The sequence below is a fragment of the Lepidochelys olivacea genome, assembly GCF_965140295.1.
Source record: "Lepidochelys olivacea isolate rLepOli2 genome assembly, chromosome: 18".
Taxonomy (NCBI): Eukaryota; Metazoa; Chordata; order Testudines; family Cheloniidae; genus Lepidochelys; species Lepidochelys olivacea.
In genome coordinates, this window is record NC_140428.1 from 7,535,645 (window position 1) to 7,553,262 (window position 17,618).

A 17,618-nucleotide genomic window follows, 5' to 3' on the forward strand; every position below is an offset into this window, starting at 1 on the left:
GTGTGTGTGTGTGGCAGCCAGCTGCCTGGACCCTGAGCCCCGCCGTTCAGCAAAGGGGCTGGGAGTGCGGACCCCTGAGCCTGCCACGTGGAAGGGGAGCCAGCAGCCCGCCGGGTGGGAGGGGAGCCAGGAGTCTTGACCCTGAGCCCCATTGCGCGGCAGTGGAGTCGGGAGCCTGAGCCCCATTGCAGGGGGCTGGGTGGCAGCCTGGCTGCCCAGGCCCTGAGTCCCAATGCGGGCGGAGAGAGGAGGGGAGGCAGCCAGGACCCTGACCCGGACCCTGCTGGGACCCTGTGCCGTGCCATGCAGGGTCGGCAGGGCAGCCCAGCTGGGAGCTGGCAACCCGGAGCCCGCTGCCTGGCAGGACAGCTGGGACCTGGCAGCCAGGAGCCTGCTAGTAGCCTGGAGCTCACAGCACACAGCCTTTAGCACACAGCTGAGCTGGGCCGCAGCTGTGTGCTAACTGGGTCGCGGTTTGAGAACCGCTGACCTAGAGAGATGTGTCACAGCTTGCTCAGCCCCAACCCAAATAAGACTGAGATGGTGCTTATCAGGTCCAGAACTGGCTAGAACCACAGTGATTTCCAGTGACAGAGCTAAAAGGCAGGGAGAGGGGCAATCGCCTTGTGGTGTGTGTGTGATGCCTTTCTACGAATATTATGCACTTGACAAAAGGTGGATGACATGAATTTTCATACAGGGCTGGGGAACGAACCCACCCTGCACTCATCTGGCCGGGGCAGCTTCTGTCACCCTGGGCTGGGCCCAGCTCCCGGCGCTGTGACATGGCTCATCAAGCTGCTTGGCACTGCGACCCTGGAACCAGGTTGCAATGCCACTCAGTCAGATTTGGCCCAGCCTCCCACCCATCATTACAGAGGTGTGGCTGGGCCAAACCTGAATGGTGCTGCACCCCCTTGCACCAGGTCGCAGCGCCAGGAGTGGGGAGCTGGGCCCAGTCCCAAGGGACTGAAGCTGCAGGTAGGGTTGCCAACTTTTTATTGGCAGAAAAACAAACACCCTTGCCCCACGCCCTGCCCCGCCCCTTCTCTGAGGCCATGCCCCCCGCTCACTCCATCTCCCCTCCCTCAGTCGCTTGCTCTCCCCCAACCTCGCTCATTTTCACCGGCTGGGGCAGGGTGTGAGCTCCGGCTACGGACTATGGGGTGGGACTGGGGATGAGGGGTTTGGGGTGCAAGAGGGGGCTCCAGGCTAGGGCATGGGATTGGGGTGCAGGAGGGGGTGATGGCTTCGGCTGGGGGTGCAGACTCTAGGGTGGGGCCAGAGATGAGGGGATGCAGGAGAGGGCTCCAGGCTGGGGCAGTGGGTTGGGTGTGGGAGGGGGTATGGGCTCTGGGCTGGGGCTAGTAATGAAGGGTTCAGAGTGCGGGAGGGGGATACGGACTGGGGCAGGGGGGGTGAGGAGTCCGGTTGGGGGTTGGGCTCTGGGGTGGTGCTGGGGTTTGGGATGCAGGAGGGGGTTTGGGGTGTGGACTCCGGGCGGTGCTTACCTCAGGTGGCTCCCGGAAAGCTGCCAGCATCTTCCTCTGGCTCCTAGGCAGAGGTACGACCATGTGGCTCTGGGCGCTGCAGGCGCCGCCCCCTCAGCTCCCATTGGCTGTGATTCCTGGCCAATGGGAGCTGCTGAACTGGTGCTGGGAGTGGGAGCAACGAGCAGAGCCCTCATGGCTATCCCTCTGCCTAGGAGCCAGAGAAAGATGCTGGCAGCTTCCCAGGAGTTGAGCAGAGCCAGGTAGGGAGCCAGCCTGCTCTGCCAACCGGACTTTCAATGGCCCAGTCAGCAGTGCTGACCAGAGCTGCCAGGGTCCCTTTTCGACCAGATGTTCCGGTCGAAAACTGGACAGCTGGCAAGCCTAGCTGCAGGATTGGCTCACTCCCCAGCTGCACCCCTGCCGGGGCCTCCCTCCACAGTGGGCTGGGATTAGTGTGGTGGGCTGGGGCAGAGGATGCAGCTGTGGATGGCTGGTGCCCCCGCAGCGGGGCCAGGAGGAGGAGGCGGGAGTGCACCCATTGACTAGGGAGGCTGCATCTGCCGCTCAGTCCACTGGATGGCACTGTTTAGAAGGTGAACTGCGTGCATACCAGTCTGTTCAGTTTACTGTAAGTAGCGAGCTGCACCTTGGGTAGTTCTGTGAGATTTTTAGGCTTAGGCTGCTGCAGCCGAGAAAGCACCATGAGCTGTTGGCTGTGCAGCTCAGGCTGGTCAGAAAGGCAAAATGGTCAATTAACTTGTGTACTGGGGAACCAGGAGGTTCTTCTCAGGAGTGAGGATGGTTTTAAAAAACTAAAAGCCAATAGACATAACAAAGGTGTCATTGTCCTGTCTGGTGGAGCCTGCCAATGACCCATCAGCCCTTGGATTGCAAAATCTGGCTTCACCACTGGTGACATCTACAGAAGGCATTATCCTGCCAGGCTCTCAGTTGCTCAGAATTCTCTCCAGGATACTCAGCTTATAGCAGTGACCAAAAATACCCAGCGTGCTACAGGTTTCCCTATCAGCCATGTAGCCAACCAACAATCCTTGTGCTGGTCACCTTGGGCTGGGCTGCTGCAATGCACTTTTACTGGGGTGGACACTGAACCCAGCATGTCACCACCCACATGCTGGCTGCCAGTACTACCCTGGGTTGATTGCAAGCTCCTTGTGTATAGGCCACAATAAACAAGGACACAGCTGCACTCAGGAGAGCTGTTCGCACAAAACCCTGGAATGTGCTGCTGACAGAGAGGAGGTGGAGTCTCATGGCCTTCAGAATGGAGGTTAAGCTGCACCATTTCACAAAGGAGTTTCCCGGTTAACCAGGTGAGAAGTCCTCTCCACAGGGCACAGGAAGTGGAGAAGAGTTTCTCCTTTTAGAAGGAACCCAGTCTTAAATTCATCAAGTGCCCAGATACTGCAGTGATGGGGGTCATAAACACATGCAACAATAATAAGAGAGACTTTGGCAATATTAAGTTTCTTGGCCGCAGATCAATTGGTTTAGGACACATTTTGAATCATGGAGGTTTAATTTTGAGGCTGGTCTATTTGTAAGGGCTACTGTATCAGAATTTCACATGGGGCAGAAGTTTCCCCAGTGGATTCTTACAGTGGGGGGCAAGAGAGGAGCAGTAGAGGAAACTCAGACATGGGAGTGTGTAGCCAGTCAACTCACATCATGGAACACCTTGTCCAGCTCCTTGGGATCCAGGATAAACTTGGGGTAGCCAATCATGTCATAGATTGCATCTGCCTGGGTTGAAGTTGGAAAGAGAGAAGAGTAACTTATAAGGGTTGCACAAGGCTGTTCCTCTGATCTGTGCACATCCTGTGGGTTTGTTCAGGGTAGGTGGGGAAAGAGTCCAGCGTGACCACAGGGCTCTAATTCCAAGGGCGATCATACATGGTAATCTCAAGGTCCTTACTTTCCATCCAGATCTGTGTCACTTCCCACAACTCACTTTTATTGCTGAAAATTATTTGCATCAGATATGCAGGCTCCTGGAACCATGGCCACGGAGAGGGGGGTTTACATGGATGGAAGGGATCCCACAGCATTTTTAACTTTCTTGCATGAATAATCGGTGTCCCCCTCATTTTGAGTCTTTTCTATGTGTCACCTACTGGAGCCTAGCCTTGTTAGGCAGAGAGGTCTACACACGTTTATGGGATCACAAATCTTGGGTTATTGGGATTTACAATTTATGGTGTTTAGACGATCATGGCCCTGGACCCCCGCAGGCTAGCAAGGCAACAGCCAAGGATGGGTAATAAATACTGAAAACAAATTAATGTGAGAGCTCCCCAGCTCTGAGGAGGCAAAAGGAAAATGCCAAGATCTGCTTGAAACCAGTTGGAATCTCATGGTGGAAATGCTAGGGGCTGTACAGAGCTCCCCCAAGGCACAGAGTGAGGGGAGACTGTGCCTTGCTTAAACACCACTAGCCTTCTCCTTGGCAGATTTCCTCGTCTCTTCATCCATCCACTGCAGAGTAGCCAGGCTTTCCTCAAAAGCAGTTTTAATCTCTGTAATCATTTCCTCGGCCTAGACAAAATAAGAGGTCTTGTGTCAGCTGGAAGCCCAAATATTTACCCTGCTCTACAGGATCAAAGACTAAGTAAAAGTCTCTTGAAATAGCTGTGGGGAGATAGAACAACCTCCACCAGACCCAGCTGTAGACAGGATGTGAAGGGCCCAGATGGTTGGGGTGCTGTCCAGAATTCACTCCTAAAAATATGACCTACTTTGAAACTGGTAGATTGCAACAATGAACTAGTGGCTTGGTTCTTGTTTGGGACCCACACGGAGAAGCAAACGCCCCCCACAGCAGAGCTGCTGCTGATGGGAGAATGCCGCTGCAGGAGACAAGAAGGTCAAGCTGGCCCAAGTGCCATTAGGCGCAATGGGGGCTGGTGTACGTGTGTGTTGGGCTCTGCCAAAAGAAGGACAAACGTAGGTCAGAAAAAGAAAGTGGGTTTTGATCATCTAGCCAGGAGGCTGTCAGGATGAGGGGAGTTAAGTAGGTCACTGAGAGCATAAGGGACATTATGGAGGGAGCCTTAAGTCTGCAGCCTCTCCAGCTTTGGTGAGATCTGCTCCTAGAGCATGGCCTGTAGCCCTGCAGCATGTAATGACAATCCGGCATGTCCATTTGGGACAATGTCCTCAGTCTGCTGCACTGGATAGTCTGGGGATGAGATAGATGGTCCCTTTCCAAACAGAAGCACTGCCAGTTCTCCCAAGAAATGGCATGGAGCAGTGGGTAGGGCACAGGATTAGGAGCCAGAGGATCTAGGTTCTGCTCCAGCTCTGCTGCTAACTCACTGTGTGACCTTGGACCAGTCATGTCCCTCTGTTCCTCAGTTTCCCCATCTAGGAAATGGCAAGAGCTCCCTGTGAAGTGCTATAGAAATACTAGGGATTTCTCTTCTCCCCATTATACAGGTTTGGTGGTGGCAGTCGTTGGCAGCAGTTAGTTACTGGAGCTGTGACTGATTCGGGGCACAACACCAACCCTTTTCCTCCATCCCCAGACACAGATTTTCCAGAGGCATTTATGGGGTCCACACTGTGCTGTTGTTTGAAGCTTTAAACACCATGTTGGGGAGTTTCACTTTCACATGCAAGGTGACTCGAGAGACAGTAAATCCATCTGGCTCTAGAGTCACTCCTCACTGGCCTGTGAGCCAGCCCAGTAATCCAGTAGGAGGTGGGGACGTACTATTTTCTTGCTGTCCTCTGCAAACGTGGCTTTAACAAACATGGCTCCCAGCGCAAAGCCCAGGCTGTTGTCTGTGTCGCTGACGCAGAACTTCCAGCGTGGCAGACAGGTCTGTGGGGGGAGAAGAGCAATGATTAAACCAGTTACTCCTGCAGCCTGCCAGACACAGGTCTTGCAGAAAGGTCTCTAACACAGGGCTGGGAGCAGTGGGTTAAACAGGAGAGGGTGCTTTCAGTGCACCAGCTACGGAGCAGGAGCTGGGGGTCCTGCTTAGCCAAACCAGGGAAGGAGAGGCACAGAAGGGGGGGCTCTGTGTGTGTGGGGGGATTGTGTGGGGACAGAAGGGCACTTGTGCGTGTGTGTGGGGAAAGAATACTGCTTAGCCAAGGCAGGAAGCCAGGCCTGCTGACAGCAATTCTGGGTCCCAGGGCAGAATAGTCAATGGGCCCCCTCGCACACACAAGCCGCGCCTGCGCGGACGGGGTCCACCTGAATTTTGGGTGGTGCCCAGAGAACTGCCAGCTCTGCTGATGGGTGCGCTCTTCCAGCATGGCCAGGGCTCCCACATGCCCGCCCGGTAGGGCTGCCAACGGTCTAATCGCGCAAACCCAAAGACCATTGCCCTGCCCCCTGCCTTCCCTGAGACCACGCTTCGGCCCACCCCTTCTCTGAGGCCCTGCCCCCAGCTCACTCCATCCCCCTCCCTCCGTCGCTCACTCTCCCCCACCCTCACTCACTTTCACCAGGCTGGGGCAGGGGGTTGGTGTGTGGGCTCTGGAAGGGAGTTGGGTGCAGGAGGGGGTGTGGGGTGCAGGCTCTAGACTGGGTCAGGGAGTGAGGGGGTTGGCGCTTACCTTGGGTGGCTCCCGAAAGCGACTGGCACACCCCTCTGGCAGCAGCTCCCAGGGGGTCCTCCGTGCACTGCTGCCTGCAGGCTCTGCCTCCACAGCTCCCATTGGCCGTGGTTCTCGGCCAATGGGAGCTGCAGCGTCGGCGCTCAGGGCGGGGGCAGCGTGCAGAGACCCCCCCTCCCCAGGGACATCAGCTACTTCTGGGAGCGGTGCGGAGTGAGGGTGGGTAGGAAGCAGGTTTAAATCGCTCGGGACCCTGGGCAATTGCCCCCTTTGCCCCCCACTGTCGGCGGGCCTGCAGGAAGCAGAGGGGATCTCGCCTCCCACTCTCCCTTACTTTAGCCATGAGAGTTTCAGAGAGACACTCCCATCACTCAAGCCTGCTAAGGCCTCTCTTTCGCGCCCCTGAGATGGTCATTTCTATGCCCTGCTGTCCCATTCCTTCCTCCCACCCTCCCACCATGGGACTGGGTGAGTGCCTGCCCCCCAGGACCACATGAGGCCCAGAGACTCCCCCGTCCTGCCATCTCCTTCCCCTCCACGGTGCAGATAAAACCAGCCTCACGCCTTGTCCGAGTGCTTCAGAGGCTGCTCTTATCTCAGCATGATAAGAGCAGTCACCCAGGTGATCCTGGATGGATTTGCAGTTCAGCCAGGCTTGGCCAGACTGCAAAATAACTCCTCCCTCTTCCAGGCATCTGGTCCTAACCGCTTGCCTGGGAAGAAGTCAGGGCTCCAGGGACTGTGAGTGGGCTGGGAAGTCAGTTCACAGGCTGGTTGGAGGAGGGAGCGATCCTGCTTCACTCTTACAGTGGTATTCGGCAGCTCTGTGGTGCAACCTCCCCCACTTCACAAAGAGCTCAGTGCAGTGGGTGGGGACACTATATCTTTGGACAGCTGGATCCATTGTGAAACGACTGAGGTGGCCTCCGCCAGTCTTTAGTGAGGAGGCAGAGGCAAGGCAAGTGACTGCATGGGGCCAGGCACCCCACCCAAACTCTGCAACTCTTGGGCCAGCACTCTCTACAGCCAGCAGCAGGGAACTGCCCTGTGCCAGGCCTTCCCACAGCGGGGAAGAAATGGAGGAATTTCTGCCCTTTCCTCCATGCAAACAGCTTGCGGCCCGGCCAAATTAGAAGGGCAGCCCCATGTAAACGGAAAGCCCATGTCTCCTCCTACGTATGGATGAAGCTGTGGAGCACCTCCATCACCGTGGGAAGTGGGAGCCCTTTGGAGCGACCTGCTAGGCTGAAGGAGAGCAGCCTGGAAGATTTTAAGCTAGGAGGCACGCTGATTTGGGGGTGGGGACAGAAGACTGTCTTGGGTAGTGACGCATGTTTTGTTATGTAGTTTCTCTCCCATCTCCCCCTTGTTCCCCCACAGACTCGCCTTCTTGGTCCCATACATGACTTCCATGAACTTCTCCTCTGCATCCTGGAAACGCTGGTCCAGGAAGGAGCTGGTTTTTCTCACCAGGTTCCAGATCATGTAGCTGTTCAGAAGGCTTCAATGGAAGAGAGAATAAAAAGATTTTCTACAAAACATGGAAGTTCCCAACTATTCTATGGAGTCAAGTCCCCCCGACCTTTGTTGTTCTGCTCTACAAGGGGGTCAGCCATTTGGTCCCTGTGACAGGGTGCTGGGAATCAGCCACTGACCCACTAGCTCTCTGGTCACTGTTTAATCAGTCAGGCCCACTGCGAGGGCCTGATTAAGGAGAGGAGTTCCCCATTACCAGATCAGACTGGGGGAGAGAAGCTAATGAGCTAATTAGCCCATGAACAAGGAGACTGGATAAAAAACACAGGAAGGAAGTGCAAGGAGAGGAGAAGCAGAAGAAATAGCGGCTAGCAGGGCCTGACCAAGGGGAGTTCTCTGGAAGGAGGGACCAGTTCCCCGCCCCCAGCTTCTGGAGAAGGGGTTAGAAAGTTGAGATATGGTGTATAAAAGTGTTGAGATACTGCTTTGTATGGATGGAGGAATTAAAACACTGCAAATAAACTACACAGGGGTGTTTGCGAGGAAGAAGGTCTTTGCATCGGCAGTCAGATGTTTGGCTGCATGTGTGTTCTCTCTGTGTGCCATTCCACCTCTGCGCAGACAGATTCTGTGACCTTGCACGCAGACAGAGAGAGCTGGACATCTGCCCACAGCCTGGCTTTTGCTAACTTTGCTTTATATCAGCAAAGCTTGCCCACTACTTTAGTTCAGGCCTCATACCAGACCTCTTAAACAAGGGCTTATGTCTTAGGCTCTCTTTCTACTACAGCAAAAGAAAGAGGGTGGGAGCACTCGATGCCCTGGCACAGTATCTGGTGCCCTAAGGGGGGATTCTGCTCTTACTTACAGTGTCCCAAAGTGTCCCAAAACCTTTCCGGCCCCCCTCCCCCAAACATGGCCTCCTGATGCAAACGGCACAGAACATTGGTAGCACTGTGCACGGCTGCACTTGGACTCCTGGGTTCCAAGGCCACCTCTGGCTGGCCAAGGCCTGGTCTACACTACCAAGTTAGGTCGACTCAGCTATGTGAAAAATCCACACCCATGAGCGACATAGTTAAGCCGACCCAAATCCTGGTGTAAACAGTGCTAGGCCAACAGAAGAGGTGAATTACTCATGCCAGTTGGAGAACCCCTGCTGCTGCTGTAGGTAGCGTCTACACTGAAGCACTACAGCGGTGTAGCTGTGTCACTGTAGCATTTCAAGTGTGGATAAACCCAGCATCCCTGAGGGAGTGGCTAGGGTATGGCATGATACTTAAGGCTGTGTCATAGAATCATAGAACATCAGGGTTGGAAGGGACCTTGGGAGGTCATCTAGTCCAAGCCCCTGCCCCAATATTTGCCCCAGATCCCTAAATGGCCCCCTCAAGGGTTGAACTCACAACCCTGGGTTTAGCAGGCCAATGCTCAAACCACTGAGCTCTCCCTACCACTTATGTCAGCAAAACTTAAGTCACTCAGGGGGATGAATATTCCACCCCCACCGAGAGACATACATTATGCCGGCATAGCACTAGTGTTCACATTGCTATGTCAGCAGGAGAGCTTCTCCTGCCAACATAGCTACTGCTGCTCGTTGGGGGTGGATTAATTATGTCGATAGGAGAGCTCTCTCCCGTCGGCACCGAGCAGCTACACGGGAGACCTGAGAGCAGTGTAACTCTGCCACTGTAAACTCTCTAGTGTAGACACAGCCTAAGGCTACAGGAGAGCCTCTCCTGATGACATAGCTTCTGCAGCTTGCGGAGGGTTTTTTTAATGCCAACGGGAGAGAGCTCCCTGTTGGCATACAGCCTCTTCACAGACACGCTGCAGCTGTATTCGTACAGCTGGGCTGCTGCAGCGCCGTATGCATAGACATACCCCGAATGGCACCTTGCTCCGTAAGCCCCCTCTGATGTGGGAGAGATGTGATTGGTGGAGAGGTTATTGCCATCTCTTGCAGGGTATAACAGTATCGTACCCTAAGTGTTTCTTGGTATGCGGACTGGATCCTGCACGATGTTTCCTATACCTGCATTGCCATTCAGAGGTAAGAGCTCTCACCATCTGTCCGTGGCTTGGATGAGGCTGGAGACCTGCTCCAAGTACTCTTTGGCATAGACCACCACTGGCTCGGATTCATTGAGTTCCACCGGGTAGAACACAGTGGTGAGGAAAGGCATCCAATTGATAGCTGGCGCCAGGTTCTGGAAGAGAGGCAGAGGTAAAGAACTATATATTGCCCACCCAATGAGACACAGCGCACAGGAGGCAGGGCTAAGTTACCTGGACAGACTGTTAGCCCAAGGGCCAGTCTGCAGGGCAGCTATGATCCCTGGCTATATGTGTCCTTTAAATACACCTTCACTCCAAAGGCATGAATTAAAGCACGTGTTTTACCTTTAGCTTCACTGATGTGTGTCTGAAGCCAGGCGTGTGAGGGAGGAAACAGCTGTTGTGTCAGGTCAACCATGGATGGATCTTATTTTGAGAACATGTCTTGCAGTTGGGGTCAGATGGACTAGGCTGCTCCAGGGTCTTTAGCTATGGTCCGAGGACTCCTCCAAGAGGAACCTGAACTGGTAGGCAGTTTCAGTGAGGAATAGACCATAGCTCGCTGCCACTGCATGCAAGATAGATGTTTTTATAACGGATTGCTGTTGTTCTAAATTACTGATGACTTAAATTGGTCCTGTATGTCCAGGCTCAGCCAGCTGCCTTCCCTTTTTATGCAGAGATGCAAGCTATTATCCCTCAAGAGTGAGGAAAACACGTCCCCCTCAATCTAATGTCAGACTGGAGAGAGGTTACCAGTGGAGTTCCTCAGGGATTGGTTTTGGGACCAAACTTATTTAATCTTTTTATTACTGACCTCGGCAAAAGTGGGAGTGTGCTAATAAAATCTGTGGATGATACAAAGCTGGGAGGTATTGCTAATTTAGAGAAGGACCGGGATATCATACAGGAGGATCTGGATGACTTTGTAAACTGGAGTAATAGTAATAGGATGAAATTTAATAGTGAGAAGTGTAAGGTCATGCATTTAGGGATTAATAACAAGAATTTTAGTTATAAGCTGGGGACGCATCAATTAGAAGTAACAGAGGAGGAGAAGGACCTTGATGTATTGGTTGACCACAGGATGACTATGAGCCATCAATGTGATATGGCTGTGAAAAAAGCTAATCCGGTCTTGGGATGCATCAGGCGAGGTATTTCCAGTAGAGATAAGGAGGTGTTAGTACTGTTATACAAGGCACTGGTGAGACCTCACCTGGAATACTGTGTGCAGTTCTGGTCTCCCATGTTTAAGAAGGATGAATTCAAACTGGAACAGGTACAGAGAAGGGCTACTCGGATGATCCGAGGAATGGAAAACCTGTCTTATGAAAGGAGACTCAAGGAGCTTGGCTTGTTTAGCCTAACCCAAAGAAGGTTGAGGGGAGATATGATTGCTCTCTATAAATATATCAGAGGGATAAATACCGGAGAGGGAGAGGAATTATTTAAGCTCCGTACCAATGTGGACACAAGAACAAATGGATATAAACTGGCCATTGGGAAGTTTAGACTTGAAATTTGATGAAGGTTTCTAACCATCAGAGGAGTGAAGTTCTGGAATAGCCCTTCCAAGCGGTGCAGTGGGGGCAAAAGACCTATCTGGCTTCAAGATTAAACTCGATAAGTTTATGGAGGAGATAGTATGATGGGATAACATGATGTTGGCAATTAATTGATCTTTAACTATTCATGGTAAATAGGCCCAATGGCCTGTGATGGGATGTTAGATGGGGTGGGATCTGAGTTTCTACAGAGAATTCTTTCCTGGGTATCTGGCTGGTGAATCTTGCCCACATGCTCAGGGTTCAGCTGATTGCCATATTTGGGGTCGGGAAGGAATTTTCCTTCAGGGCAGATTGGAAGAGGCCCTGGAGGTTTTTAGCCTTCCTCTGTAGCATGGGGCACGGGTCACTTGCTGGAGGATTCTCTGCTCCTTGACGTCTTTAAACCATGATTTGAGGACTTCAATAGCTCAGACATAGGTGAGAGGTTTATTACAGGAGTGGGTGGGTGAGATTCTGTGGCCTGCCTTGTGCAGGAGGTCAGACTAGATGATCATAATGGTCCCTTCTGACCTTAATATCTATGAATCTATAATGGGTTAATCAGAATTTGCAGTTGAGTTCCCTTGACAACTCCTGCTTCTAGAGGTTGAAGGGGACAGAATTATTTCCTGTCTTGACCTCTCAAAGGAAAAAAAAAAAAGATGTAATAAATCCAGAATGGTGCACATGGAGTGCTCAAAGTGGAAAGTGGAGTAAACTTATTCCCACTCCTCTAGGAATAACAACAATTGTAATGATGCCCCCAGCTGCACCATTAGTAGGGATTGAACCAGGGACCTCTTAATCTCAGCAATCAAGCCTCTACAACTTGAGTTAAAGGAGCATCTCTTTTAGCTCAACAGCAGACACATAAACTTTTAGACTGGATGAGCCCCTGGCGGGGACAGAGTCACACTGTGTTAGTGAGGGCTGCAGAGCTCCTACACTCCTCTGTAGCATTTTTTGTCTGTTGATCTCAAAACATTTATAAAGGAAGGTCAGTATTATCATCTCACTTGTACAGATGGTGACACTGAGGCACAAAGGTCATGCAATGGGTCATTGACCACACTGGGAATGGAACTCAGGTCTCCTGTCTCCTTGGTCTCTGGGCCTCACTGTCTCTCAGAGCAGCTTGTGGCTGCTGGAGGAATCTCAACACCCTCACTTTTATGTACCCAGCTGTTAGTAACAAAAGCTTGAAACCAAATCTTGTATGTCGGTATACTTCTACTTCCCAGCAGATGCTGGCAGAGAGAAATAACATCTGCAAATGGGGATACTGACCTGTGAGGCTGCAAAGTGCTAGACAGTAATCCCACCTAGCTCCTAGCTCCCTTGGCATGGGAGAGGTATGAAACCTGTAGTTTTACTGGAGAAGAGTGCCACGCCCAGCTTGGTGCATTCACTGTGTTGATACACAGCGTCTCATCAGGCTTTCAGGCGAAGGATTCAGGGACCCAGCAAATACCAGCCACCAAGAAGTTAGTCTTGGGATGCCATGGAGATGTTGATCGTCCAGCAGCACCCGATTATCACAGGTGATCCTTGTCACACGTGCGCAAAACTGTGCAAACAGCTGCCTCTCAACTGAACCAGTGGCAGATGGCTGGGTTAACGGCAGAAAAAGCGCAAGGCAAGAGGCTATGTGTAAACAGTGTGCAATGCTGGCAGCATGTCACCAGGTCACCTGCTGCAGATCAGAGGAAAAATATGCCCACAGAGCAAGAGCGTCAAAGATGGAGTCCTTCATCAGCCCAGAATAGCCAGACTGCAGCACATTCCAGCTACGGCTCCTACCCCACCCCCAGCACACTCCAGTACTGGGGACTGCATAGGGCCAGTCTCCTAGCCCTTCACCATCAGGGAACCTGCCACTTTGAAGACTTCAAACACAGGGGTGATTTGAGTGGAGTGCTGGTAAGAGACTACAGGTCTGGTCCTCTAGGCAGCAAGCTCAGATTCATTCTCCAAAGAGAGAATTCTACCAGGCAAAGTTTAGGCCTAGAGGAGCAGGAGCGAGGTAACAGCAGGCTCTCCAGAGTCATGGGGGTTTGATATATTTAGCCAGGCCCTCAGCATGGAGAGGCTTTGAGAGAAAACTCTTGCTGTTCACGCAGTAAAGCAGAGATCAGTTAGTTAGATCTTGATGGGGCAGCAGGGGTCGGGAGCAGCAGTCTGCTGGGCAATAGATCACAGCACCCTGGCCCAACATTTCAAACACAGGTGCCTACGGTTAGGTTTCCAAGTTCAACCTGAGCTTCCAGAACATGTTGCTTGGTTCCCAGAAGGGCTCAGTGCTTTTTTGTGAATTGAGGTGGGTTTTTTTTTTTTTTAAACTTTCTCAGCCTTGGGCATGAGCTGGGTCAGTGAGACCAGTGTGCTGACACCAGAGTCTCTGAAAAGTCTCAGATCCAGGGTTATGGGCTGACACCAGAGCATTGCTAGGCATGGGAAGGCAAGGAGGTGGTGGGCCTAGCAGTCACATTTGCTTCTGGACATAGACGGGTTCACACGAACATGATCTATAGGTTGGTTTCTGAACCATTATAGAAGAGAAGCTGTTAGTGTGGTTCCCGGCTTGCACGGTGCATGTTCTGCAGTGTTTCTCGCCCCAGCACAGTAGGAACACTTTGGTATTGGCAAAGCGTATCCCATTGCCAATGGCAGGCTACCAGCATCAAGATCTAAATGTAGCTGGCCCCCCCCATTCCCCAGCGAAGCCCTTCCACCTCCACTACTGCCAAGGACCTGCCTCTGCCTCTCACACAGAGCGCGTGTGTGCCGCTGCGGCCTTCACCTTGAGCTCTCCGGCTGTCACTCTGTGGTAGATCACTTCCTCATCCCTACGCTTCTCCTGAGGGATGGTGATGTTGGCTAGTGCTGTCTCAAAGTCCAAGATCTGCTGCATCTGCTGCCGGGTGGCCTCCTCATCTGCCCCTCCCAGGAGCATGCCCAGCTGCACCATGTAATTCAGGTACCCAGTAAGTACCTAGACGCCCGGGAGAAGAAGATAAGGTGATTGGCCCTGCTGTTAGTTGCTGCTCCTGGCTGGGAATGAGAAATGAGGGAAAGGCCTGAATTCATTCCCCAGGGCTCAGCCTGAAACCAGTCACCTGTAGCAGCCCTGCTAGGACAGAGACAACAGGCCAGCTGGGTACTGAGCAATGGAGAGACTCTCTTCCCTGCCTATGTTTAATCTATTATCCACACCAGGCTAGAAATAAACCCTCCCTGCATAACTCCTGTCCCATCCCCCAGTTCCAGCTCCCGTTGAGATGACTCTTCTGGCTCAGAGGGCTACTTTTTGTCTCCTCCACAATGCATAGCTGCTAGCTTGTTTTCCTCTCCCTTTTAATTTAAGATCCACTAGTTCATGAGGATGGAGCATGGAGGTAGAGCAGCAGCCACAGTTAGGGAAGTTATATGGCTGAGCAGTGAGGTCAGCAGTTAGAATCCCATCTCCTCTAAAATGCCAGCATTGTGTCCCATCTTGCCCCTGGAGCTGGCCACCCTCCACCCATGGGGAAGGATGGGTCACTGATGGTGGCTCCTGGGCTGAGAGTGAAGGTGAATAATATGCACAAATTTCAGAGTAGCAGCCGTGTTAGTCTGTATCCGCAAAAAGAACAGGAGGACTTGTGGCACCTTAGAGACTAACCAATTTATTAGAGCATAAGCTTTCGTGAGCTACAGCTCACTTGATTGGATGCATTCAGTGGAAATGAAGTGAGCTGTAGCTCATGAAAGCTTATGCTCAAATAAATTGGTTAGTCTCTAAGGTGCCACTGGTCCTCCCTTTCAATATGCACAAAGACTTTCTGGTGCTCAAACAGATGTATCTTGCAGAGCATAGGCGTTAAGTAGTCCTTAACTGCTATACTGAGTCCATGCTTCAAGGAAGACCATGAGAGGAGATGGACGCTTACCTTCTCGTTCTCCGTTTTGTTCAGGTAATAATCTCTGGAAGGTAACCCGAGTCCTGACTGGTCTACCTGAAAAATAAACAGAGCAGGAGTGAACAGGTGCACAGCATGGAGAAAGAGAAGAGTGTGGCTAAGGTACGAGCAAAACCCCTGTAGCCAAGTGACTTGGCTCTCACTACAGGGGGGCACTATTTCACCCCAGTGAAACAAGACCATGCAAAGTGAGGAAAGGACCCTCTCTCAGGAATGAGGCTGTTGCACTCACCTGGATGACGTTGCTGTTGGAGTTCTTGGAGTCAGCACTCACGTAGATGGAGAAGAAGGGTGAGGTGTGGTAGTGTGCCGTAACCTCCTGCAGGGTCTCGTTGAAGTTATCTTTGTCCCAGGGGCCCGTGATATTCCAGCCACCAAGCTGGGAAAGGAGAATCCCAGACAGATGGGTGAGACAGGGCCCTAGATGTGCAGAGGAGGGGTCTTGTTTCCTGTGAAGGAGATGGTGCAAGGGACTGGTTGCACCACCTAGAGCTGAGCAAAAAAAGGAGACAAACTCTTGGGAGCATGGATCGAACACTGACTGTCAACTGGATTTTTAGTGGCCAGATTGCTGCTTTCTGCCTTGAGGAGTCTATAGCCTGACTCCTCTCCTGCTCCTGCCTTCCTATTCAAAGCAGCAGGTCTTGAAAAATGAACAAAGGTACAGTCTACATTTCTCCAAAGATGGGACATACTGAGGCAGTGCTTAAAGTGCTGTGGTCACGGACATGCGAAAACAATTCTGAATAGCCAGCAGTTGCTGAGGGGTGCACGATGTCAGTAATGCCTGGGGACCCCTCCCTCTGATTAAATGCTTCCCTCCTTGCCTGCCTCCCAAGGAAGAGCAGCCAATCACAGCTGATTGAACCATGTCGAGCTCTTCCCTGCTCCCTCAACAGCTGACATTTGTTCTCATGGACGAGGATGGGGGTGCAAAAAGAGCCCAGCAGCTCAGGGCAGCTCCCCGCTTCTACCTCCATCCCTCCTGTGAACAACAGACTGGCTCCTCTGCTCCTGGCCCCCAAACTGCACCCAGCCTGGGAAGGGGCAAAGGGGGTGAAGAGCTGCTGGGGGAGCTGAGGTGAGGCTGTAGGGGACAACTGATGTAGAGGCAGAACTGATGGTGGGTCTGGAGGAGGCAGAATGGCTGTGGGGGCTGCAGAGCACAGGGTTGATTTGGGGCAAGGGGATGGGCAGATATTGATGATTGACCCCCTGGGTTTTTCAGACCACTTTAAGCACGGCAATCAGGTAGCCAGGGTCCAAAGTTTTTCTTGACTCTCAGTAGTTATGCAGGGTGAGATTTTCCAAAGCACTCTGCGTTGGCCATCAATGGTAGACCTCCCTTTCACTTTAATGGGAACAGAGATAGAACAGTGCTGCTGCGTTTGAAAATCCACACTTGGGCATAGATGTTCTCAGAATCATATTATCTATTGAATTTAGAAGCCAACATTGTCACGTGGAAGGTTAATAAAGAAGCTGGATCTTGATTTAATGTAGCTCCTACAGAAAAGTGACATTCTGGGCATTTTTTACTGCCTCCTGCTTGCTCCACCACATAAGTTTGTCTCAGAGCAATGCTGATCTCACTGAGGTTTCAGATACTAACATTTAACTAGAAGAGAGTTTGCTAGATCAAGCCAGTGGGAGAAACATTTTCAAGCTTCCAAAGGGGGTTTTACAAAGCATATAAAGTACTGGCAAGTGACCTTTGAGCTAGTGGAAGGGAAGTTTGGGATGTTAAGGTGTACTGATTGGAAACTGGCAGTAATCTTTTGGTATTTGGTTAAATACAGAGTAACTTGGCATTTGTTTGATGGGCTGCCTTAGTGCCTTAGGCCATTTGGTCTTCATTGCATATTCGCCATCCAGTAATGGAAGCTTCATGGAGAGACCAGACCTCATTCAATCTCAGTTGCACAGCTGGCTTCTGGAGGCTCTGAAAGCAAGAGTGGAAGAACTACCGCACAGTGTGTATTGGACCCCATCCACATGCACAAGGTTTAGAGCTTTATTTGTACCCCTGGCCTGTGGGAGGTGCTGGAGCAGGAAGAGCTAGGCAACTAGGCAGGTAAGAGCAGCCTTTTCTTTCTAATTAGTGAAAGACACTCGCTCCCCTGCCCTGCCAGCTTTATGGATCGATGCCATCCGCAGACCACTCAGTACGGCACCCACTTCAGTTTTGCCAGGAAGAGTCCATGTCCTAGGTGGATACATGTCCTGTTGGACAGTGTCCTGAGGAGAAAGGTGGGGATGAGTCTCCCTCTTCAGACCCATTGCTGACTTGAACACTGAAGGTACTGGGTGAGATTTTCAAAGGCACAAATGGCAGCTAGGTGTCTAACTCCCACGGCCAGTCAATGCGGGATAGGCACCTAAGTGCCTTTGAAAATCTCCCTCACCATTTGCACCCTTGCATGGCTCAGCCTACCTGCTGTAACATCTACCAAAGCCATGGAAGATGCAAATATCCTGAACTGAGGTTACTC

At 51.9% G+C, this 17,618-nt stretch overlaps 1 protein-coding gene across 5 annotated transcripts in view; it reads right to left on the bottom strand.

The window, feature by feature from the left end:
- Positions 1 to 17,618, bottom strand: part of ECE1 (endothelin converting enzyme 1) — a 117,726-nt gene that overhangs the window by 12,606 nt on the left and 87,502 nt on the right. For 4 of the 5 annotated variants that reach the window (XM_084651886.1, XM_084651887.1, XM_084651885.1 and 1 more), the window contains 8 exons: positions 15,359 to 15,505; positions 15,097 to 15,162; positions 13,968 to 14,159; positions 9,627 to 9,769; positions 7,467 to 7,581; positions 5,227 to 5,337; positions 3,951 to 4,049; positions 3,180 to 3,257 (listed from right to left, as the gene is read on the bottom strand). In XM_084651886.1, the coding sequence (XP_084508012.1) occupies positions 3,180 to 3,257; positions 3,951 to 4,049; positions 5,227 to 5,337; positions 7,467 to 7,581; positions 9,627 to 9,769; positions 13,968 to 14,159; positions 15,097 to 15,162; positions 15,359 to 15,505 (951 nt within the window). The remainder of the gene's footprint in view (positions 1 to 3,179; positions 3,258 to 3,950; positions 4,050 to 5,226; positions 5,338 to 7,466; positions 7,582 to 9,626; positions 9,770 to 13,967; positions 14,160 to 15,096; positions 15,163 to 15,358; positions 15,506 to 17,618) is intronic. The other variant, XM_084651888.1, reaches the window with a different exon arrangement.